This window comes from Hippocampus zosterae, chromosome 5 (assembly GCF_025434085.1).
Source record: "Hippocampus zosterae strain Florida chromosome 5, ASM2543408v3, whole genome shotgun sequence".
In the NCBI taxonomy this organism is placed as follows: domain Eukaryota; kingdom Metazoa; phylum Chordata; class Actinopteri; order Syngnathiformes; family Syngnathidae; genus Hippocampus; species Hippocampus zosterae.
Window position 1 is genome coordinate 8,079,446 of NC_067455.1, and position 24,707 is coordinate 8,104,152.

The window sequence follows — 24,707 nt, forward strand, 5'->3', positions numbered from 1 at the left end:
GAATAGTGTCCATGTGTAATTTGATTTTTCCATAAAGGGTCAAAAAAGATTCAGAGGCGAGTTCATAATTGACTTGCCACGCGGACCCATGAACCTGCACGTGAGCGGAAACACGTGTTAATCACACACGGCACCGTTCACGTCATGTCACTAACTTAGAACGAGAGCTCTCAGCGACTTCTAAACTTTTTCTGATATGTAAATATTTTTTTGCTCCCAAGAGCCTTGTGCATAATCCTAACAGCAACTAAACATGAAAACAAAGGTTAAAAAAGTCAGATTTCAGCAAGTGAATTACAAAAATTGAATGATGTATTTTATTTTGGAAAAGAGGACGCCAAGGCACTACTTTTCTGTTGCAGGGGGGTCGCCTGTTGCACAAAAACAGCAAATAGTCAAATATTTCAGCAAAATATGGGAGGGTGGATTTAAAATGAGAATCCACAAATTCACAAACAGGCAGGTAATGCTGTCATTACATATATATTTTGTTTTTAGGAAAATATCGGGTCTATATTCTTAAAGTTTAAGTTAAAAAAAAACATCTAATGATAGGTCACAATCTTATCTGAGCTTTTAATTGGGTCAAAGCGAAGTAACGCAAGACTATTCAATGGTGCAAAAGTCCCATATGTAGGTATACACTTTTTCAAATGATATCATCGTAATTACGGCAGGTTAATTTTTGGACCACAGTCCTGCCACCCTCAAAGAAGCCACAGTTTGAGAACCGGTGATGGAATCTACTGCCATATTTAGCTTCAAGTTAATGTTGCGATCTTTTCTGATGCCTTAACAAGTGTTTCATAGCAGAGACTGTCAAGTTTCCATTGTATTGGGTACCTCAGCTCAGCATCCCTTGAGTTGTTTCCGGTCTGTAGAAAGCAACGTTGCCACGGCAACCTCTTAACAACAGCACAAGTCTCAATTCAGAGCCGCTTGCTTAACAATGGTGTGTACTTTTTGACATTAAAATATTTAACACCCACTGACTACATAATGATTTAACATTGGTTATGATTCAGTTCTTTTGAGCGCAACACTCCCCTCTACAGGCGTATCAAAGCATTACATGACACAAAGTACAATCCTTGGGGTTTATCAAACTACAACGCACAGCATTTTGAGGGTTTCACATATTCCATGTTTTAATAATAACGCTCCGATTCAATCGGAAGGTATCCAAAATGAACAAAGCTTTTTTTGTGCAGAGGTTTTCTTTCTCCGTGTCGATTAAAGCGCAAAACTGAAGAAAGCGACTAAAACAGAGCAAAAGCTTCCTTACCTGAATACAAGCCACGTGTCACGTGACATTGGTGGAAAAAAGAAAAGTCCTCAAGAGCTCATTAAATAAATTCAAATGATAGATCTGCGTTCGTGACTCAAGAGGACGAATACGGACGGCGCTCGCTTTTCTTCTTTGCCTCCCTAAAATCAAAACAAAGCACAGGGAATTTGATCTTTAATCGAGTTCGGGGAAGAATGACGCTCGTAAAATAGTGAACAAAGGCGCCCAAACTACATCATATTGAGACGTGTTTATAATCTTTTGTCTCCCTCTTGTGGCTAAAGAAAGTACTGTCCACTAAGTTTTGTCAGCCCCCGCTCCCAAAAAAAGCAATAATGGAATGTTATTATTATTATATTTTTTGAATGGTTGTTTACATGTGTAATTGTTAGGTACATTCTAAAACTTACATTTATTATTTCATAAATTTGTAGTTGCACTCTAAACTACTCTAGTCTGATTTGCAAATTATATGTATGCACGAAACAATTATTTGTATGTATTAGTAAATTTGTTTTACAGTGTACGTAGTATTAAAAAAACACGTATTAAAATCATAATGTTCATCATATTAGCGTGTGTGTGTGTACATGCACTTTGTGTGGTTGTGACTAAACAGGCTCATTTCCTTTATAAACTTGTTTTTCTTGAATTCTATTTGAGTCTGTGGTTTTGCACACACAAATACGCGCACACACCGCGTGGTGTTTGTGCAACCTACTCGCTGCCCACACAGAAAGCAACTCGTCGCCATGGTGAAGCGCACCTGCCAATCTCATCTCGGTAGTAGCCACTCTCATCCAGCAGTTCCTCGACCACGGCCTGAGGACAATCATGTTGGGGTTTCAGGAACATCAAATTTGAGAACATATCAGAGGCGGGATAAAACGAATTACAAATACTTTGTTAATGGGGAAAAAAGGTAGTTCAATGCTACAGTGTGCGCCACAATTCAGTACGACATAGTTAGCAGTCTCTTCCGCTTTTCACTTCTACTTACTTTGTCAAAAATACTGATTTGACTCCACTTGTAATAGAGTTTTTATTTTCTACAAAGATTGTGAGTACTTTGCCACCTCTGAATAATTATAATAATTCTATTTCTACCTGCATCTGCTCATACGTGACTCCTTCTCTCAGAATGTCACCTGTGGGAGACCGTTTTCATTAATGGGATGTTTTTTGTCTTTTTTTATTTATTTTTTTTGGGGGGGGGAAACCACACTCATACCTGAGTCTTCATCAGCGTCTCCGGTGGAGGGAAGCACCATAGGCCACCAGTCTGGACTGCTGGAACCAGACTCCATTAAATCACACGACGCCTGGACCAGCTGCAGGGAGGAAACATCGCAGGCACTTCCCCTTCTGAAGTGTTGGCAAGAAACCAGATAACTAGTCCGAATGGAGGCTCGGTGACCAACCTTGCTGAGCTCCGTCTTCAGGTTGTGCGGGTCACTGCCAAACTGAAACAGCGACTTTTTGAATCTTTCTACAAGCCGCCTCTTGACATTGTGACGTGAGGCTGGAGGAAGCTGGTAAGGGGATCAAATTTTGTGTTTGATTTAAGATTTCATTTGGGAAGACTCCTGTCCAGTGGTGAAATGGAGCGTGTACCTGAGTGATATAGAGCACCTTGTGCAATTGCACCAACAACCTGTGGACTGGGTCCTCGATCTGGCGAAGGTTCCTCAGGGAGACGCAGATTCCTGACATGCCGGCGATACCCAGACCAAATTGTGATTCTCAAAGTCGACATTACAGTTTAGAATGACCTTTAATACATACCTGATTTTGCTTTCACCCTCAGTGTCGCTAAATCCTCCCTGAAAGGACACAAAGAAACGTTTTAAAAAGCACGTCCGAAAGCAGCCCATGACATCAACAAGGTTGGATTTAATGTGCATGGCTCGCAGAAATATATATATATATATTTTTTGCTCCCAAGTGGCACAATTGGAATATTCGCAAACCACGTGATTTTTTTTCTCTATACGAATATCCCAATTTTGCATGTTGAGTGCAAAAAATAAATAAAATAAAAATCTGAATTTTGTCACTTGAACGCCAAAATGTAAATCCAGCAAAGGTTGACTTGCCCACATGGAGGTAGATGAGGTGTATCGCAGGCGGCAGATTTTGATCCTTAAAAGGTGTAAGAAAAACAAAAATCAACTCTTAGGTGTATTAAAAACTTGTCAAAAAAAAAAAACGCAGACACGCAACTGACTGTAGTGTCGCCCTTGCTCGTCTTTATTCTCTGCTTCTTCACGATCTGAAGCATCGTCTGAAACAATATTAACATGTACTCTCTCTGTCACAGTGATTGATCTTCGATAACTATAGTCGTTACCTAAACTGAGATTCTCTTCCATGTTGCTTGGCGGAAAGTGCACAAGTTCAGGTGTTGAGAATGCTTGTTTCTGGAAGAGCGGTAAAAAAAAAGGATTATTTCAAAACACCGAGTTCTGTTAAGCGCCCCCCTTAAGTGGGGTGTATGTACTGTTCAGACCAAATAATTCTTGCATTTTTCCTTTTCCAAATGAGCAATTATTTGGCGATACGACTGTCCCTTAACGCAGGGGCTGCGGACCAGTACCGGTCCGTGGGTTATTGGTACCGGGCTGCGCTGAAAGAATAAAGAACTTACATTACTTCCGTTTTTATTTATTTTGGAATCCGAAAAAAATTATTTTGAAAATTGTTCGGATTCTTGGTACATCCGTCTACAATATGTTACTTTTGACGCAGGTCAAGGCGTGCTTCTCGGTCACGTGATACGCTAGCGCGCAAATGAAACCCAAGAGCTAGCAAAATGAGTAAAAAAAAAACAAACGTCTTTGGCAAGAGGAAGAGGCCCGGCCAGGAGACAGAAGAGGAGCCTTCGACTTTCAAGAAAAAGAAGGCGACATTTAATCGACAGTGTCAGGACTCGTGCTTAAAATACGGACTTATCTCAAGGGGAGATTCCCACGCACCAAGCCCACTCCGCATAATATTCGGCGATGGTGAGTCGTAGTTTTCATGCATAATTTGCGGTGTATCTCATTTTGAAGTCACATTTGAACGTTACAATAGCGACCAGACAGTGTTGCGGCCAGATAGCAAGTTGTTGTGTCATGATTGCAGGTGTACAAACTCGAACATAGGTTTCAAACTCAAGGCTCGGGGCCCGAAATAGCCGCGCTGATGGCAAATCATGTGTTGACTTCATGGTTGTTACAAATTAGATTTGCTTTGAATAAAACAGATATGCGTTATGGATTTTTTTTTTTCCGTGTGACAAATCCAGCCTTTAAAATAAATAGTTGAATAATTTCCTGGCTTCTGTTTTAAATGGGGGTATTCAATGGATCATGGATAACAGGGTCATCAAATACAAAAAGATTCATCAAGAGAGCCCTGGTCTACATACACCGAAAATTAGGCTTCATTTAAACATTTTTCACTTAACAGTCAAGCCTGACAATCGTATACATTTTTCGAAAAAAAACCCCCCAAAAAAACAAAACAGTTTTGCTCCAAAGAGCCCAAACTACCTGAGTCGGGAATGAGCGGCAGCAGCTTTTCCCGCTCCGGCGCCCTTCCAGGAAATACCTCTGCGCCCGTTTCCTGTCGCGCTCGGCTCGCTTCTCCAGCGCAAAGTGAGAAGCATACAAAGCGTCCATGTGCCTCATCATGAGGTTGGCAATCCGGGAGCCGATCGCCACAATGTCAGGACGCCGCTCTGGGTCAGGACTCAAGCACCTGCGTCGTTCATACACAGCACAAGGAAAATAATCTGGAATAGAGCGCTGCTGAAAGGGGGTTGGAGCCTTTTATTTGTGGGAGGTGGGATGGAGGCATGCTGTAAATAGCAAAACTCTGCGAGTAATTGACACCCAACCCCCAAAAAATTCATAATTGGCGGAAAAGCACCATTTTTGTCAAACTGATGCGCCCAAACCCTCACCGCTCGTTGTTCACAAAGCGCAGACAAAAAAAAGCTATCTCAGAGGATTGTTGCATGTTCTGTTTGTTTGTGTTGTTGCTTTGTGTGGTTAAAGCAGCAGATGTTTGAAGGTTTCGAATTACCTTCCAATGCTGTGGCATTTCACATCATGTGTTCACATTAAGCTGGTGGACTTTGGTGAATTGAAATGATATGATTCAACATTTTGATTTTCAACCCTGGTTTCACTTATGCTTCAGTTTAACCCTGTTTATCATGTTATGAGGTTACAGGGTGCATGAAAGGATTAACTTGAAATTTTGATTTGCAGCGACAAATGACTCAAGCACGCCTGGCTTATTTGGACATCTGCGGGCAAGTCTTCTTTTCTTTTCCACAAAGTGATGATATGATTTCCTCACAGCGAGAACAGGCACAAAGGAATTACTTTAAAAAGTGAGTTTAGGTCTCTCAACAGTCTATGGTGGATAATGTTGAAAATCTAGATTCAAATACTTTTGGTAGACTTTTTTTTTCAACACAACCATTTTCAAATGTGATTGCTTCATTAAAAAAACTGTCTATGTGTTAATATAATATGACTGGCACCATGTGATCATGTCCTCCAGCCTTTCAGAGTAAATTCCATCTTCCAGTGGCTCATAGATGGCCTCAACTATCTACGGAAACACAAAAACAACACAAAATGACACATATGGCTATACAAGTCTCGGTACGTGTGTGCGTCTGCGTGTGCTTTTGAGGCCACCTTGTTGGCTAGCGACAGCATGTTGTTGCTGTAAAATGGCGGCTCCAAGGTGGCCATCTGATAGACAATGCAACCCAGAGCCCAAATGTCAGCCTTCTCGCCATATGGTTCATTCTTCACCACCTCTGGACTGACATACACACAAAAAATCACAGAACCAGAATAACGCTCACAACGGCGCACTCACCCGCATAACCACACAGTCACACGTATATACACACACACACACACACACACAAACACGCAACGTACTGTATGTCTTGATTTGGCTACAATTTCTTTTTGAAAATCAATAGTGCGTTTTCCTAAGCACAGCCATGAACTCGCCCCCCCCCCCCCCCCCCCCCAAGAAAAAATGGCTGTCGTCTCTTCTCACCAAGAGTACAAGATGGTGCCCACCACCGAGGTCAGCTTACTGTTCTCCTGCTTCTGTTTGGCTAGGCCAAAGTCGGCTGCGGGCGAGAAGAAAGATGCTGAAGATCCCAGCCGAAACACGTGTGATGTCGCTGCTTAAAAGGATGAATGTTACTGATGGTGACTTTCTCCTCGTCGCCCAACATGATGTTGTTGGGTGTAAGGTCGCGGTGGACGATGCGTTTGTCCTTGTGGAGGTATCGCAGGGCCAGGCACATCTGTGGAGGAAATCACACCCACGAGATACTTCATTCTCATAATCTGCAGATTTTAGCCAAAACTCTCCCCTAACCCTCTCGTCGCCCAAACCTTAACCCTAACACACCTACACAAATATTGTACCTTTGAAGATGACAATATACATACACTGCATCTTCGCTTTGTTACCTGAATGAAGATTTTCCAGATTTGTTCCTCAGTGAAGCGCTGCTTCTTCTCCTTCAGGGAGTTGCATCGCTCCAGCAGAGGAACTCCCTCAATCAGTTCCATCACAATATACAGCTTGTCGTCTTAAAGGGCGAGCCAGTCAATTCAAGTTGCGTTTTCCTTTGACAACGTGATCACCAGAAAAGACCCTCACCGTGCACGAAGGTCTTGTAGTACTTAACGATGTTCGGGTGGGCCATCTGCAGAAGAATACAATGATCCTCTGTTCATCGGCTGAGTTACAGTCCAGACCCGCCAGCATGCAGTGAAAATCCGCATTATGGAGAGGCCATGACAAAAACATTGGTTTTAACTCATTCATTCATTCATCTTCCTAACCGCTTGAGCCTCACTAGGGTCGCGGGGGATGCTGGAGCCTATCCCAGCTGACTCCGGGCAGTAGGCGGGGGACACCCTGAATCGGTTGCCAGCCAATCGCAGGGCACACAGAGACGAACAACCATTCGCACTCACACTCACACCTAGGGACAATTTAGAGTGTTCAATCAGCCTGCCATGCATATTTTTGGAATGTGGGAGGAAACCGGAGCACCCGGAGAAAACCCACGCAGGGCCGGGGAGAACATGCAAACTCCACACAGGGAAGCCGGAGCTGGAATCGAACCCGGTACCTCTGCACTGTGAAGCCGACGTGCTAACCACTGGACTACCGGGCCGCCCTTGGTTTTAACTAGTGCTGTCAAATGATTAAAATAATTAATCGCGCTTAAATGTATGTCATAGTTAACTCATAATTAATCACACATTTTTATCTATTCTAAATTTCCTTGGATTTCTTTTTGTCCTATTTCCCCCCCCCCACACCCCCATTTTAATGCTCCCACCAACATGGAATCGTGGATCCGTTTTCTTTGTGCAAAATGCAAATATTTACTGAAACAACAATTTTGATTTTCAATTTTACATGAACATTTTTCGCTTGGAGCTGTTATTCGAACTTGGAGCACATTTGATTATTTTAGAGCAATGTAACATCCGCTGTGACGTGGTGCCGCATTAAACTCGTGATAAAAAAATGAAAATCGATTTAAATGAATGCCAACAATAACGCGTTAAGCTGACAGCACTAGTTTTAACCCTTTCATGCAACAAGAATGAGAACCTGATAACACGATAAGCCAGGTGTCACCAACATTTTTGAGGGTGAGAGCAACTTCATGGATACCGATTGTGTGAAGGGCTACCAAATTGATACACGTCTGAAATAACATATTTGTCCAAAATACCTTCAATAATATGAGGATATGTTATTTTTAATACTTGATGATTTAAATTGTCAGACTTTGATCGTGTTTCGAAATGTCTCACAGTACTGCCAATGTTTGCATTTTTAAATCATAATTTCTACTAGCAAATCACAATGTCCAGGCACTGGCGGGCTACTCAAGTGGTCTTCACGGGCTACCTGGTGCCCGCGGGCACCATGTTGGTGACCACTGCGATAAGCTGTCCACTGTAGTAACCACTGTGCAATAAAGCGGGAGAGAATTAGGTGAACCGCAATATAGTGGGGGATGATGATGATGATGGGGGACACAGACGCATGAAGAGGAGGAACTAAGTCCTTACTTGGTTTGAGTAAAACAACAACAACAACCCAAAAAAAAGCTCTGGCCTGTTCTTTGATGATGGTCAACTCCGCGATGATCTTCTCCACGTTACCGTCTCGCGACTTCTTGTCTTTGCCGAAGACTGGGTTGCGGAGGTTGACCTCTTTCAGGGCCACCATATTCCCAGATCTCTGCTTCTGCACCTGGAATCGTCAACAGCGTTGCGGAACTCAGATAATGTCTTGAGATTTGAGAAGGCAACATGCGGCTAATAACCCCCAATTATTTTGATTGTTCTATTTCAAGTGACCGTAAAGCAATTGTACAGTTGTGATGTCACAAGTGCTTGTGTGCGGCATCCCCTGATCACAACCCTATCGAGAGTCTGCACTCGTTTTCTGCCACCTCGAAAGACAAGTCTGGACTGACACCGGATGCTGACCAGCTTGCACCTTCAATACACTCCCAAAGGCACCAGTGCCAAGGTGGTCCAGTACGGCGTAGCCATTGATCAGCCGGAGCGCAGGCCGGTTGTGGTCCGCAGCCATGATGCTCTCTCGCAGGCTCTCCAACTCTTCCTCCTGTAAGACAGCCCCCAAAAATATCATTCAATAAGACAAGAGAATTGTTTAATAATTGGACGGGTTTGTGTTAATTTCTCACAGAATACTGTGACACTTTGATTTGAAGACCCTCATAGGCCTCCAGGTCCCGCATGTAATGGCCCACGTCAATAAATGATTCATAAAGGTCCGTGGGAAAGAGCCTGGAAGGAGAAGAAAACAAGCGACTTAACACACCCCTCATGTTGACTGGCATGATGTCATGAATACCTCTTGAAGCGATGTCTGTTCCTCTCCACGCTGAAGAGAAAGCGCAGTGCTCGGAATGCGTAACGCTGCCAACATATTTGGCTCATGTTACTACACAACGTGTATCATCTTAACTCATATATTGCATTTACAAAACGTTATACCTGCAAAGATGACGCGTTGGGTCCAGATTTTTGTGGTAAAATCAATTTGGCGAGGATATAGATTCCGTTTTCCTGATGGGCAAAATCAAGTGGATTCAATTGTTGTTTGGGAGTCATTTCATGTTATAAACTGACCTGCACAATGTGATGAGCACACGAGTCTTCCAGGCTGAGCTCAGTCAGAGCTGTGCAGCAGGCTGCCCTCAGAAAAAAACCCCAATAACAACAACAACAATAAAAATGGTGATATATGTTATATCCTAGATGTTGGACAGAAACCTCATATGTCCAAATATGGTCAATTTAATATTTTCTAATGATCTGTTCCCATGTCCTCTGTTATTCTTTTGTATTCTTAAGCAATCTGATGTATTTTATGTGCTTGAGAACAAATCTATGAACAGTATCTTGAACCAAATGCAAGTCCTGCTAGCTAATTTGTTACAACATATCAAGGCCATTTAATGACATTCAAGCATGCCACGCAGTGACAACGCGCAAGAGTGCAGTAACCAAGATATGCTCACCGCAAAGCTAACCCTGAACCGCTAGTCTCAACTTCCAACCGTAGCCTCAGCCCAATCGCTAATCGCTAACTCCAAACTTTAGCACTTACAACTGTGTCTTATATTGATGTGTTTTATGTGCTTGAGAATAAATCTATGAACATTACCTTGAACCACATGCAAGTCCCGCTAGCTCATATATTACAACATATCAAGGCCATTCAGTTGACATTCAAACATGCCACCCAGTGACGACGCGCAAGAGTGCAGTAACCAAGATATCCTCACCGCAAAGCTAATCCTGAACCGCTAGTCTCAACTTCTAACCGTAGCCTCAGCCCAATCGCTAGTCGCTAACTCCAACCTATAGCACTTACAATTGTGTCTTATATTGATGTGTTTTATGTGCAATGTCTATGAACATTGCCTTGAACCACATGCAAGTCCCGCTAGCTAATATGTTACAACATATCAAGGCCATTTAATGACATTCAAGCATGCCACGCAGTGACAACGCACAAGAGTGCAGTAACCATGAGCTGCTCACCCCAAAGCTAACCCTAAACCGCTAGTCCTAACTCATAACCGTAGCCTCAGCCCAAATGCTAATCGCTAACTCCAACCTTAAGCCCTTATAATTGTGTCTCATAGTCTTGTTTATCTTTTTATGATGGGGAGATAGAACCCAATATTTTTAGCAGCCACTTTTTGTCTCATTCCAGGGTTTTTTTTAATGAAAAAAAACTGTTTTGAAAAAGCTGAAGAAAAAAAGACTTAGAAAAATATTCTATATAGAAATTCTTTTACATATTAACCCTTTCCGGGACAGCGATTACTACAGTGGACAGCTTATCAGGTTACAGGCTGCGTGAAAGGGTTAAATTGTACATCCTGTCCTACTGTGACCGTGCCACTAATAGCCTCTTGGGTAATACAATTTTTAACTAACCCAACCACCACTAACCCTAACCTGAACCGCTAAGCCAACCCCAAAGTGCTAACCATAACCTAACACAGCCCTTTAGCCCTGTTAACCATAACCTGAACCTTAAAAGTCCAACATTTTAGAACCATCGGGTTGCTGGGCTAATAAAACTCATATCTAACCTACCGTAAACAATCCACACATTTGTCGCTTTGAGTGACTTTGAATTGGTCTGGTGCCGATGCAGCGGTTCTCAAGCCCAGAGTGGAAGAATGTGGTTAAGAGTTATTGAAAAACAAGCTCGGAGCGAGAGCAAGTTGCATCTTATGCAATGTGACCGATTCTCCTGACAGGAAATGACATGTTTACATTCTCTTGCGCTGATAAGACATCTCCAGGGAGATTGGATGCAACAAATCACTAACTTGAACCACTGCAGCTTGACCTCTAACCTTAAAGAAAAATGTTTTTCTGTGCTGTTGTTGTTGTTGTTTGCTGCCTGACCTGACTGCAGGGCCATGGCCTTGCCGGCAACCTCGCAAGGTCCGACCTCCTCCCGTGTATGTTCTCTGTGGACGTGGCTGTTGGCGTTGCCGCTCGACAGGTTCTCGATGGGCAAGCGGTCGCAGACAAACTGTCGATCACTGTAAAGAGATGATCCCACTATTCTCTCAGTCTTTTGAGTATGTATATTTTTGGCCCTACTTTAAATATTCTTACTTACAGTTGTTGCAGTCGCATTTATTTATTTATTTATTTATTTATTTATTAATTGGTAGAATATTTTTCCCATTCAAAATGTGGACATATACTGTATATCAGAAAGTTTGTGACTTTTTTAAAAAGTATTTTCTTTTTTAAATTGAAAAATTTTATAATTCTAGAACATTTTTTTTCCTTTCTTTTCTTTTTAAAATTTAAAGTTACTATGCTCTCAGGAAGTCTGTACAGTTTTATAATATACTGGTCATATTGCCAGTAAGTTAGGATATATATTTTTTAATTTGTATAATGTCCGAAATATGAAAAACCCGCTATAAACAAACCGCGAAGTAGTGAGGGATCACTGTATGTGTGTGTGTGTGTGGAACTTTTTTTGGGGGGGGGGGTATTGGGAATTTTGCAATTATTTTATTTTAAATTTGTTGACTCTCAAGAAATGTCAATACTTTTTATATTTAAAATGGGTAGAACCTCAGAGGAGTTTCCCCCTTTCCTCTGAACATAATCAATACAATAATAACTACAACTATTAAAACTTCCTGGGGTCTGTCTGTCAAACAATTAAAAAATATCACGTTTCATGTGCACGAAAAGTAATAAACATGAAAACAACTGTCAATATTGCCGCATGACCAATGCTGCCCCCGTAATCATTTGAACTACAACTACAGCATCAGACCAAAACTAAAGACCCCATTAACCAAACACCAACGCTCACCTGCCGAGCAGCCTTAGAAGCGTGTGCACGCCCCCCCAGCTGCGCACCTCCGCCCTGGCGCGGGCATCCTGGCAGAGTTGCACCAGAACCCAGGCCACGCTCCACAGCAATTTGAGGTGGGGGGCGTGCAACAGACTAAGCAGCAACGGCACCGCCTCTGCATCCCTCAGCTCGTCTCTGATGCGCGGCACCGCAGAGAGGACCCTCAGCAGCTCTGCGGCCATCCTGTTAACAACGCCGCATGAAATGATGTGGAACTTGGGCTAAGAAGATCAATTGGAACCGACCACTTTAACGACGGGTCGTAGTCCTGTAGGATGACCACAAGGTTCTCCACAATGGGAATCTCGCCAATCTCAGCTCTGCACTCTGGACTTGATGAGAATAAACATTCCACCAATAACGGCAACACGTATTAGTTGACGACAACACAGAGCGTCTGAAAGGGGCAGCGGGGGCCTTGCAGACTTTTGATTGGCCACCATTGTTACGACCTAATTTTACCTTTCAGCCAAGGTGGTGAGCGTCGTGAGGGCTCCAAGCAGCACGCTGCTGTCTGTGGTGGACAGAAGCTTCGCTAGCGTCTACCAGGACAGAACAACACCAAGAAAAAAAAAGCAAACATTTGAATGCAGGTTGAAAGTCTCAGCTGACAAAAGACAGCAGACAGATGTAATGGAAGAGAAAGAATACAAAACCAGCGCAGAGTACAGGACAAAAGCAAAACAAACGGAACACAGCCAATATGGAATCAACACCAGATATTCTTCAAACTGTCGAGGAAGCAAAGTCAGACAAATCAGGCAATGTGTGTTGATTTTGAGTCACGGCCGAGACATGGGTCACTTGACACCAGGTCTTTTTTCACATCTTTTTCTCCAGACCTTGATGAATGTTTTGAAAGCTAAACGATCCAAGATTCGTGAATGAACCAGGGTCATATGTGTGCACGCAATAACAGTGGTACGTCGAATAAAATTTGCTCTGTGAATAAGCTCCTAAATCAATGTATTCAATGAGATAATCAATTGAACGAAATATATCAAATTCATCTGTTCAAGCACCTGAAATGATCACCTGAATTGTCCTGTTTTTATGCACTAAAAAAAAAAAAAAAACATAGTAAAAGAGAATATGTGGAAGCGTCCTTTTAAGGGACATGCCCGAGTAAGTGACATCAGTCAGATTGGCCCGTTAGTCAGCGCGTGAGCGTCTGGGGCGTGTGTTGTGGGCCACAGCAGCTCCTTTTGAGTATTTGCGTTCAAAGCTTTGTCCCAATCTGTATATATATATTGCGCGTCGTCCCGCACGCGGTCTGTCCTTCCGTCTGTCCCTTTTCAAAACGTACCTACTTCACCGCGCCACTGCGCCGCTCAGGCAGTGGCTCACTACGATCGCGCGGGCATCTTAGCGAAAAAATGTTGTCTACCCACAAGCATTGCAATGAAATTGTTAGTTATTTAGTAGAGCTACACATCTCTTTATTTTCGCGATAAGCAATGAAGATGAACAAAAAGTTGAACCAAGCAACAACACTTTTGTGGGCCGAAGGCCCACCTTACCAGCCTTCCGCAGGAACTAGCTGATGAGCCGCCCTCATCAGCTTCATAAAACGACCTGTCACTCAAAAAACGTTTATGTTGAAGCACTTGGAATTCAAGGCATCACGATATGCTTACTCTGGGAACGCCACTCTCGATGACCCAGACCCTTTGATCGTCCACAGCAGACAGCTTCTGGAATACGTCTGCACAGTCATCAGCACGACTCAAAAACACCACACCTACTGTAACTATTATTATTATTATTTGGGTTTTTTAAAAAACATTTTAATCAAATACTCACATGTCATAGTGACCAAAGATTGTGCAGCCAGCCCCGGTTGACCACATTTAAAGTACACGTCAGCAACGTACTTCATATACTGACATAGCAGACAAGAAGACAACATGTCAATTAAGCTCAAGATTCAAGAGTGCCCAAAGTCTGGTCCATTTTTGGCAAAGGCCATGATTTTAGTTTCTTTTTGGCATCCTCATGCTAAAAGTAAATACGGTTGAAACACGATCAAATTAGAATTGTCACCACATTTCAATGTAACACAATATTTATCATTTTTATTCAAAATTATTTTTAAAACCAAAAGGTTCAGGAAAATTTGAAATAAAAAAATAATCTAAACATGGCCCGCCTAAAAAGGTTACGAGAAAAATGAAGAAACTTTTTTTAAAAATGTAAATGAATCTGAACATCACAAGATATCACGCTGTAGTTTATTAAAATGACAAAACTAAAGTTGAATGAATCTGTTTTTTAAGTGAACGAAAATTTGTCACAGAATTTTATTGAAATTTTTTTTAATGGTGAATACATTTGAATGTTACCAGATACCTTACAATAAAAATATATAAATATCCCAGCTTCTATCCGTTTGCATCCGGCCAACAAACGTCATGGGACTCCATATCTTTTGAATTGGGCGACCCTCTTCCTTCTATTTTTCCAAATGTGGCCCCCAGTGGAAAGAGTTCAATTCAATTTGTGTGTGATTTAATTAATTTAATTTTTTTTACCCTGGCAAGTGACTGGACGCCTTGGAGACAATGGAACATTTTCTGAAAAGTAAAAGACATTTCAATGAACAGATGCCGTATGGGGAAGTATTGATGACCTCTTTGCAATGGTTTCACCTGATAATGAGGGTCCCTGATGAGCAAACGCAGGCACAGCAGCACTCTGAGGGCCCAATCGAGCGGTGCCAGCTCCATCCAATCACTACACAGGGACGAATAGGCAAAGTTGGTGTCATTTTATCATGGCAGGTTAAAAAACAAACAAACAAAAAAACGGTAGTGGGTAGACTTTTTGCATCCACTGTATCATAAAACCAACACAGATTGTTTTTTTTTTTTTTACCTGCAGAGGCGATTGTTGACCAGTAAGGTGAGAATGTTTGCAAAAGCCTTCTGGAACGGGTGGCTGTTAAAACATATCAGCTCTCCATATGTCATGCTGAAAGAGTAACATGAGCTTTTTTTATGAACATACCCTCATGTTACATTATATTGCAGGTCAGAGTGACACGTTTTAAAGCTTAGAAGACATATTTTAAGAAGTCTGTAAATATCTTTGAACACACCAAAAAAAATGACAATCAGAAAATGTATATAAAATGTTGTAATAGTAGCTGTTTACTTGCATGTGCCTTTAAGAGGTGTGGCCTGTTGAGATGGTAATTTTTCAAGATTTTTCAACTTTAAAACGGGTCGTAGGATAACAGGACAGATGTATGAATTCATTTGAATTGAATGAGACGTTTGTAACTTGTATGTGGTCGGACTATTGGTCATTTGTGGTACTTGGAACCTGAATTTTTCCAGCTCGGAGGCTTCCCCATAGCTGTCTTTGGGAGGGTGCGGGCTGTGGAATCTGCTGCCGCCTGCTTTGCTTTGACCCAACACCTGCTGCACACACGGCACAACCCACTTTTTGTTGTTAACGTGCACCCACGTACACGCTTGAGGAAACATGAGCCTCTTTGTATCGTCATCAAAACAACCTGCTTTGTTTTCCTTCACCTCTTGTTTGGGGCTGCTTTTGGCAAGCAGGGCCTGAAGCCTCCTCAGATTACATGATGTCCTGCAAAAACCAGGATTTTTTTTTATCCAGTTAAAATCACAGTTTACGTTTCCTTATAACAGAATAGTAACAGCTCATTCAACAAAAAAAATAAAAAATAAATTAAGAAAATATGTCTGTTAATAGTCTGACCAAACTGGTAGACCTGACATAGTATTTCTTAAAGTCTTAGTTGCCTTAGGCACAACATAGCGCTAAAGCACCAACATAGGAGCAGCACAAAATCAACATACAGTCGCACCTATGTAGGCTGCACAGAATCCAATGTCAAACAAAGACAAAATAATTGCAAAATCAACAGCACCAACACAAACAAACATAAAAAGGAAAAAAAACTTTTTGTATTAGGTTGTTGTAACAATGATGATTGGCAATAAATCATATACTGTTGGAAAGCCTCTTTGTTTAAATAGTCCCTCATTTGTAAGAAACATGCATATGTGGGATGAGTAGCACACCTAAACATGCGGGCTATGTTCATGTAAAATTTGTCAAATCATTTCTGCTAAATTCAAGCAGCTTATTTTGCTATTACTGTTGACAATTGTTTTGAGTTTATGTCCCCAACGTGTGGAGTGACATGCCCAAAAAAGAACAAACACAAAACACCTATTGAAGTACATTATTAGGGCAATCAAGACGCGAAACGACAAACATGATCACCATGGCCTCGTTGGTTTTTACATGACGTCATGCAGAATCGTTTTTTAATGATGTCACAGACATATAAATCAGGCCAGTCTGCTTACCCGCTGTGGATTCCTGTGGATTTCAAGGCTTGCGGGTCTCCTCGGCTGTCTTTTTTGACCTGCTTGGACATTTTTAAACTTGTTTGAGTCATCTGTGAAGGTAAACACAACAATTTAATTTGATGAGCTACAGGCCAATTGTGGTGCGCAAGTCAATGTAGTTTGGCTTTCTCGCAGTAAATTAAGCTTTTCAACCTAAAAGTCAAATTTTACCCCTCCTCCATTATCATACATAGGCACACAATGCGTTGATCTTGAAATTATGCCTTGTTGTTATTAGTCCATCCAAAAAGGAAGACCTATCATTTGTAATAAAAAGACGCTCGAGCCAGTAGTGGTCGCAGTTACAGTCTTGGTTGCCATGGATACAAGTAACGCGTCATATTTCCTAATGGATGTACCACCAGCCGAAAATCTAATACCTAAATGAAAGACATTTATGATGATATTTTAATTATCAGCATTAATTGGATCAAGTACACGTAATAATTGCGCATTATGATCATTCTGTTTGCAGATTTGTAAAACAGTCTTAGATCTTTTAAAAAAGGTATGCTTCCTTGGTAAAACGCCGCGAGACTACGCCGAGTCTGAAAGGAAATCACCGTGCTCGCGAGACTTCCCCACATTTGCATTCACGTATGATTTGCGTTCAGACTTCAGCGCATTTACGACGAGCGGGGTTGGTGCTGCGTAATTTATAGTACGTAACTCGCGTAAATGCGCTCAGACTGGGGGAATGTCGGCTCGTGAATGATCAGCTATTGAGGCGGCAGGGAGCGTCAACGCTATGGGTGAGAGTGCTTGCTTTTTGGGCTCCCGTATTTTCGATAATTCGCCCACGCCGCTCGTAAAACTACCACGCTTAAGGTGTTCGCGTTAGATGTGAATAATTAGACCGACGTGTCATTTTAAAAGCTTGTGCAGTCGTCCGAGCAACCAACGCCCAGTCGTCCGCCTCCACTTAGAGGCTAGTTTAGCTTGAGCTTCATTTTTTGCTAACAGCTAGCGGGAGTGTCATTTCCTGTCGCTTGCTCTTCAGCAAACTCCTCCAAAGAAATCCAAGTTAACTGCAACACTATACTCGTTTTATGGTCACGTCGACAATTAAAGTTTTTTTTCCATTTCAAGATTTCGCCGCTAAAGATGTCACGGAAATGTGATTTATGTGCTATTCCGTGGTCGCTTTTATGGATTTAAACAGTGCTCGATAATTGTTCCTGGTTTTGTGGGCAGGGATCTCGCCACCTATGTGTTCTATTGTTATAATTATCATCAATTGTATGAGTTGAAAATCACCACGCGTTATTTGAAGCCACTTCAAATCGCAGATATGCTTCACAAAGAAGACCTTGGAGTCTGAATTAATACATGCCACATTATTGTCGTTCGTGTGTTTTTCTACCAATCCTGATAATTGTATTGCAATGGCCCTGCTGATTGTTCGAAACGAGGCACCCTGGAGAATGGAACGTCAAGGTTTTAAGCAAGGAGAAGGCAGGCTGCTGCTGTTTTCTAATCTGGATTAAAGTGGATCTTGTCTCTCAGAGGGCATGTTTTGACTTTTAAAATCACTGCTCTCAGACTATTGCAGTCTGAAGAAGGCATTATGTGTCGTGTAATTCATTAGATAGTTACAGTTAATTGACTTCATGACGATGTGTTTAGAATTGTGGGTTTGGTATGTCCTCAGAGATACACATACATGATATATATCTTGAACAATATCAGTCATAAATCAAGTAAAAATCACGAGACACGAATACCTGATGTAGAGTGGCAGTTTGAGTTACGATGGACCTTATTTACATGTTTGTGTTCACAATCACACCTCGGGACAATTTAGAACATTCAATCAAACTAGCATGCATGGTTTTTGGAATGTGGGAGGAAACGAGTACACAGGCACGAGGAGAGCATGCAAACTTCACACAGGAAGTCCTGAGTTGGAATCGAACCGGACCTATGCACTGTGAGGCGAATGTGCTGACCCTTCGACTATCGTGCCGCCCAATACAATACATCTTTAAATAGTGCTTTCAGAACAGCTGGAATTGCTTCCAGATGAAATAATAATTCCAATTTGATTGGGAAAAATTGCACTTCGTGTACATGCGGTTGCAGGACTCAAAACCATTGCCAAACATTTAATCACATTCAAATCGATATTGCAATGTCGTGGAATCAATGCCGTTTCAAATCGCAAAGTCTGCAGTTTGTGAAAAAAAAAACCCCAACCTGCTTCATTTTAGTCACTCTGTAGGCTTTATTTTGAATATATGTATTTTATTTATTGGCAGAGTGCCGAGATAAATTCCGCGCTTACGAACTGCAATCCTAACTCCTTTCTGTGTTCAGCCCACACCACAGTTATCCATGACTTCTGATTTCAAATTCACTTCACAGCGGCAGCTTCACTTACATGTGTAACTCATTCCGGGACCATGCCTGTGTCGCAAATCATCTTTGCTCATTGAAATGAATAGAAATGTCAGTCTGTTCCAGCAACCACAGAGTCTCGCCCACTGACAAGGTCAATCAAAATGCTGTGCGTGTACTCTTATTACAATGCTGCCTTCCTCGGTCACCACTTCCTCTTGCAGATGTGTCAGACACAGTTAGTTTTGGGGGTGTGGGGGGGGAAATCATGTGGGTGTGCGATAGGAAAAATGCGTTTATTAATGACCACTCTGCCTTGCGCACGTGGGCTGAAAGGAGATGCTCTTCTTCCCGCTTCCAAGCCCGAGGCAAACTCATCAAATAAATAGGCTTTTTCTTCATCGCGTAAAAGGGAACACATGTTACGAGATATGTGTCGTGCAGGTCAAATGTCTCCTGCTACTGCGAGAATTTAAAGCATAGCACAGCAGTTATGAGCGAGCGAGGTATGTTTGTCATGTGGTCCGATACTCATTTTGTGTCATTTTTTTTCTCCCTTTATTCTCTATTTCCTTCGTGGTGCCGGAATGTTACCATCACACTGATCTGCGTATAACAGCTGTAAGTATTCCAAGTCATTGTTATTGGGCTCCTTTGCATTATGATTGGAGCATGTGCAAATATGGACACCCACAACACTCAATTGAAATGTGTGTACTGCATATGATCAAAAATAAGGTCAGTGAATGTGAACTGGGGCTGAGCAATATTACATTGAAACAAAATTTTGGGGAAAAAAAAGATGTTTCGCACAAGCCTCAGATTTCTGATGTTAAATGTAAATAACTTTTCCATTGAACTGGCTTTGTGGGGACATTTGTGAAAAGAAAATGAACATTTGAATGTTTCTAAATCAAGTTATACTGCAAAAGTAAAAGTGTGTGTTTGACAGAAAATGAAGAGCTACTTTTCTGCTCTTCTCTACTTACTGAAGTAATGTCAGAGCAGAAACAAACTGATGTTATAGCCTTGCTAGTAATCTTCCTCTTTGGAGTGTCTGTAGTATTTTTTTCAGCCGTTGTCGACATGTCAACTATAGTACCTGCTTACAAACGTCGATGACGAGACAGTAATAGATTAACATCAAGAGTGATTGGGTGGCGCTATTGTTAATGCATTGGAAGTGTTCACCTCTTATAGCAGCCGCTCTCCGTGAGCATGTTTTGCATATCTCTTCCTCTACCAAGCTGCTGTACCCGAAAAATTCCTAAAGATGTGACATTTTGGACATGGGGAAAAATTGTAAGGCTCACTGACTGCTCACACCAATAACGAGACAGCAGTGGTGGTGTGCCACATGATGCTTTAAAAGAAAAAAAAACACAAAAAAAAAAACACCCCGTGGATGAAAAATTGCTGCGTTTTGAAATCAATTTGATAACATTTTGATATTTGTTGGAACCAGAAAGCAACCCATGCCTCTGTCCTACATCGAAGGGGCGCAACTCTTCATTTGGACTTGTATTTAAATCCAAGAACAGAATGATGAACTGTGACATAGCTGGCGTTCACTGTATTTCACACTAAATTCGGACTTTAATGCTAAATATCGTGATGAATTGCTAACTGATTTCTCTTAACGTTGGTTTGTCTTGCAGCAGCAGAAGAACCTAGAAGGATATGTCGGCTTTGCAAGCCTCCCCAACCAAGTGTATAGGAAGTCGGTCAAGAGGGGCTTTGAGTTCACCCTGATGGTCGTTGGTAAGAGCGCAAGCTGCCCGCCTTGTTGTTGTTTTTTTTTTCCTCTGTAGACTCTTTGTGTCCCCAAAGGCGTTAGGCATTTCAATGTCTTCACTGTGGTTTGTTTTGTTGAGACAAGATTGTGTCACTTTGTGTGTATGCGTGTGCGTAGCCATATTCATACACTGAGGACAAGCCCACTGCTTTGTCTTTGCCAAGAGAAAAAGCTGCGGAGGCGGCTCGGAATAATCTGCGACATCATCTTGCAGAAACACTGGTGGAAAAAAAAAATTGCAGAGATTCTTCTCTGGCTCATCAGTTCGGAGGGAAAATGTTTGCTCGGGTCGAAAGCATTTCCTGTGCAAGGAGCAAGTATTCGTAAAGGCGCGTCTCTAAGAATAGTTAGTGCTGCATGCGCTGAACCTGTGCTCAACACGCTGCTGGACACGGTCCAAGCGTTTTCAGTGAGAGCATCATCCACAAGAGATGAAGCCTTCAATTTCTTTTTCAGACCTTTTTAGAAAAGCCTTTTTACCATATTTTTACCCCTCCAACTCCTCCCAATCCCCAATATTTATTACAGGGCAGCATAACGCACTAGTGGTTAGCATGTCTGCCTCACATTTTTGAGGTTCTGGGTTCCCCCCCACCTCTCGCAAAAAAAAAAAAGGATCGACTACATTAAGGCAGAAAAGTTTAATCCAAATAAAGTGTGGATGTGGACAACAATATGTTGCTTTGATTAAGGATACCCCGTTGTGTTTGGAACCCATGTTCTCATTTTGGGCACGATTGCAGAATGTGAGCCAACAAAAAGTTTTCAAGGCACATTTTTAGTGAACAGGCTTGTTTTCTTTGCGTTGCTACTTTCTCGCTCACACACCCACGGACAGACATGCACACACACACAGAGTGTTGCGCTTGTCTTGGCTGTGCTTCACATGGAGCCCATATGGCCCCGCAGTGCAACACAGGACATCAACCAGGGAGGAGGTGTGAGTGGAGAAGAGAACGGTTCCAGCGTCCGTCATGGCTTCCTACTCTTTCGCCATTGCAATGTTTTCTTTTTTTATTTCCTCTCTGAAAAAAAAAACCAAATTCTTCAACCCCTTTCTATTGAATGAGGCATTATAGGGTCAATGTTCACGTGATCTCATGATCCTTTGGACTGTGTCCATGCTGGAGCACCGCGGCTTGACAAGGCTCCAAAGTAGCACAATGAGATGCTCTGTTGGTTATCCCACAACCATTGACATGCACAGATGCTCGTGTTCTACTTTGTTGCATTTTTCTGTATTCACTTTTCACTGCAGAAGCTCTAACAAAACAAAATGATACGTTGTAGGATGGCGGTCCCAAAATAATACAGTATAACAATTCGTAACATAATCCGATAATGAATGATACTCTAGTATGTTGACTTAATAGCCTGCCAATTCATGTTTCTTGAATGAAGAGCCCTCTCCGGTTGATTTTATTATTATTTTTATTTACTGTATTTGTTTATTTTTAATTGGGGTATTGCGGCAGGTTCAGATACACAGAGCACTTGGGCAAGGAGAGCCACAGCTGCCGCTGCACTTTGTCATGCGTTGAGTGGCACTCGTGTCCCACTCGTGTGTCGTCCCATTTATATTTGCCAGAAAACGCAACCAAAAAAAAGTGTCATTCATATGCCCACGGTGCTTAAATCTCATGAGCTCTTCTGAAGTCTCGTGAGAGTTACAGAAGGGAAAAAAACCCCGCACGTTTTTAAAAATGTTTTTCTCCAAATTCCTCAAAAGACACTGATTGTAATTTGAAATCTACATAATCCAGAAATAACGGGGAGGACAAAATTGGCGGAGAATCCTGGGGGGAAAAAATCTTTAAATATTGAAAACGAATTTGAAAACATTCCGAATCTTAGAATGCGGCGGTTCGACTATATTGTACAACATTTCCACTCTTTCAGTTTTCAATTCTTTACCTGTGCTGCTGTTCTGTTCCTCCAGGTGAGTCGGGGTTGGGCAAATCGACGTTGATCAACTCTCTCTTCCTCACCGATTTGTACTCGCCGGAGTATCCCGGACCTTCTCATCGAATCAAGAAGACTGTCCAGGTATATTTAGCCAAGACCTAAACTAGACTGCTTGTTGCAAACATGTTGCAACTGTATGTGGATTAAAGCCCATGGAGGATTACTCAAGTTTTTTTCTGTATTTTTCTTTTACGTTCAAAGAATTCTTAGTCTAAATATTTTTACCGTAACCCAGTTTCGATCGGCAAAGACGATAAGTATATTTCCGCTTGGTCTCGCTTTGGTTCAAGTCAGCTGCTCATGACCTTGACATCTCAGTAATCACGCACATGCACACCTTTGTCTTGTTTGTGACGACGCCAATGTTTGAATGTTTTACCAGTTCTTCAACATAGTTAGCAGCATGAGGGCGACCTGTCCCAACATGTCGCCGGCTTCATACACGTGTGCGCGTGTGACGATAGCTGTCAACAATAATGATTTTACAGAGGGACCTTCAAAGTCCAGTGCAATTGCCTATCGAGATCAATGATACTGTTCCACATTCCAAAATGCTTCTCAACCATACAATGTTCACATGCTAACAGTCGAGGTTATCGATTCTAATATCCATACAGTACAACAATTCAAGCTTGGCTTATTTTGCGGTCAGTGGACGACTTACCAAAATAAAACCAAAAGCAACACTTCAGAGTATTATCCGGTGGACTGTTTGGTTTCTCACATAATACAGCCCATTCACATCCAAAGGTTCTTTTTCCATAAAAAGCTTCTCAAGTACAGCTACGGCTGCGTATCAAGTTAATGGAAAACAAACGCTGTAGTATGTGACAGGAAACGTCTGTGGCTTTAAAAGGCCCCTGCCCTGGTGAGTGACGTGTGTGTCAGTGAGTACGTCGAGTTCCCGGCATTAGTTATGGACATCATAGCTTGCGTATAAATGTGCTTGTTAGATGTTTGTTATCGATGATTGAAATGAGCTTTCTAGATGGCCTCTGTTGGCTTTCATGATGAGAAGCTCAGTTCTCTTTCCTCTGTGGTGCTAAATTGATACTTTTTATTGATGTCTTTATTTCTTTACATTGAGTGACCCAATTTGCAACCCGAAGTGCTGGAAGTCACCTTTTACCCCTCCGCTCCATGTCAGGTGGAACAGTCCAAAGTGCTCATCAAGGAAGGCGGCGTGCAGCTGTTGCTCACAATCGTTGACACCCCCGGCTTTGGAGATGCCGTTGACAACAGCAACTGGTCAGGATTCACACGCTTGACACACTTGACAATGGCTTAATCCAGCACAGGCCATAAGATTTCGCCACTACCCATAATTCACCGTGGGAGAGTATGTTTCTTTGATGCCGTTGCGTGTGTTTGTTTGCACAGCTGGCAGCCAATCATCGACCACATCGATAGCAAGTTCGAGGACTACCTGAACTCAGAATCGCGGGTAAACAGACGGCAGATGCCTGACAGCCGAATTCATTGCTGCCTTTACTTCATCGCTCCCTCGGGACACGGGTGAGTGGCTCAAACTCACGAAAAGCTAAAGTAACGTTCTACATTACCCCCGCACCTTCAGAATATCAACATCATCAAAGGCCCTTGTCCAGAAAAAAAATAGAAATACTCAAAAGGGAGCTCTGCCTGAAAGTTGCATCACACCCAGTGGTTGTTGGAAACAAACAGGAAGTGGAACACTGACCGAAATAAAACACTAGAGTTTATGTGTGATGGTGGTTTTATGGACTTCTGCTATGCTGAATCGACTGTTTTATTGAGTGTCCTTTTTTCCCCGCTTCCACATTAAAAAAAATATAATAAAATAAAATCCCTGCTTCATCAGTCCTACAATACCCGCAGGACTGGAAACGAAGAGGAAGTAAATAACTTCATAAAATAAAAGCACTACTGACAATTCTTTCCACATGAAAGACCTTAT

General features: G+C 42.0%; 2 protein-coding genes and 2 long non-coding RNA genes across 8 annotated transcripts in view; 2 read left to right on the forward strand and 2 right to left on the reverse strand.

Moving 5' to 3' along the window:
- Positions 1-1,121: 1,121 nt before the first annotated feature.
- Positions 1,122-17,008, reverse strand: nek10 (NIMA-related kinase 10). Of its 3 annotated transcripts, none has more exons than XM_052065859.1 (35): positions 16,846-17,008; positions 16,633-16,724; positions 15,823-15,883; positions 15,611-15,708; positions 15,161-15,256; positions 14,935-15,019; positions 14,818-14,859; positions 14,090-14,168; positions 13,924-13,991; positions 12,749-12,828; positions 12,532-12,618; positions 12,245-12,469; positions 11,308-11,447; positions 9,508-9,569; positions 9,373-9,444; positions 9,230-9,294; positions 9,060-9,162; positions 8,849-8,977; positions 8,462-8,599; positions 6,980-7,025; positions 6,787-6,908; positions 6,515-6,617; positions 6,362-6,437; positions 5,986-6,115; positions 5,826-5,896; positions 4,825-5,032; positions 3,639-3,708; positions 3,516-3,572; positions 3,385-3,430; positions 3,074-3,111; positions 2,903-2,994; positions 2,710-2,820; positions 2,520-2,619; positions 2,396-2,436; positions 1,122-2,110 (listed from the first exon to the last, which is right to left on the reverse strand). In XM_052065859.1, the coding sequence occupies exons 1-35, from the start codon at positions 16,864-16,866 to the stop codon at positions 2,006-2,008; spliced, it is 3,159 nt and encodes a 1,052-aa protein (XP_051921819.1). In that variant the 5' UTR covers positions 16,867-17,008; the 3' UTR covers positions 1,122-2,005. The 3 variants fall into 3 exon arrangements, with proteins under 3 accessions (XP_051921819.1, XP_051921820.1, XP_051921821.1); XM_052065860.1 differs by having other exon boundaries at positions 16,828-17,008; XM_052065861.1 differs by having other exon boundaries at positions 16,865-17,007.
- On the reverse strand, positions 9,659-10,608 carry LOC127600967 (uncharacterized). The gene is made up of 3 exons (XR_007962456.1): positions 10,502-10,608; positions 10,046-10,242; positions 9,659-9,779 (listed from the first exon to the last, which is right to left on the reverse strand). It is a non-coding gene; the product is annotated as an uncharacterized LOC127600967 (long non-coding RNA).
- Positions 17,009-17,173: 165 nt separating the features above from the next.
- LOC127600963 (uncharacterized) lies at positions 17,174-19,801 on the forward strand. Its single transcript, XR_007962452.1, has 2 exons — positions 17,174-17,426; positions 19,631-19,801. It is a non-coding gene; the product is annotated as an uncharacterized LOC127600963 (long non-coding RNA).
- An 842-nt stretch (positions 19,802-20,643) lies between these two features.
- septin7b (septin 7b) overlaps positions 20,644-24,707 on the forward strand; it is a 169,184-nt gene continuing 165,120 nt past the window's right edge. For 2 of the 3 annotated variants that reach the window (XR_007962449.1, XM_052065891.1), the window contains exons 1-4: positions 20,644-20,772; positions 22,746-22,852; positions 23,919-24,019; positions 24,152-24,286. Coding sequence is in view for 2 of the 3 variants with exons in the window: in XM_052065891.1 (XP_051921851.1) it covers positions 20,763-20,772; positions 22,746-22,852; positions 23,919-24,019; positions 24,152-24,286 (353 nt within the window). In the remaining variant the exon portion in view is untranslated. The remainder of the gene's footprint in view (positions 20,773-22,745; positions 22,853-23,918; positions 24,020-24,151; positions 24,287-24,707) is intronic. The other variant, XM_052065892.1, reaches the window with a different exon arrangement.

What these genes read in the sequence shown, in the direction of transcription:
- nek10 (XM_052065859.1), bottom strand. Translation starts at nt 16,866, where the DNA reads ATGTATGATAATGGAGGAGGG. An exon ending in CGAGCAAGGGCGACACTACA is followed by an intron (nt 3,431 to 3,515) that starts GTCAGTTGCGTG and finishes ACACCTTTTAAG; the next exon opens with GATCAAAATCTGCCGCCTGC. An exon ending in AGACGCTGATGAAGACTCAG is followed by an intron (nt 2,437 to 2,519) that starts GTATGAGTGTGG and finishes GGTCTCCCACAG; the next exon opens with GTGACATTCTGAGAGAAGGA.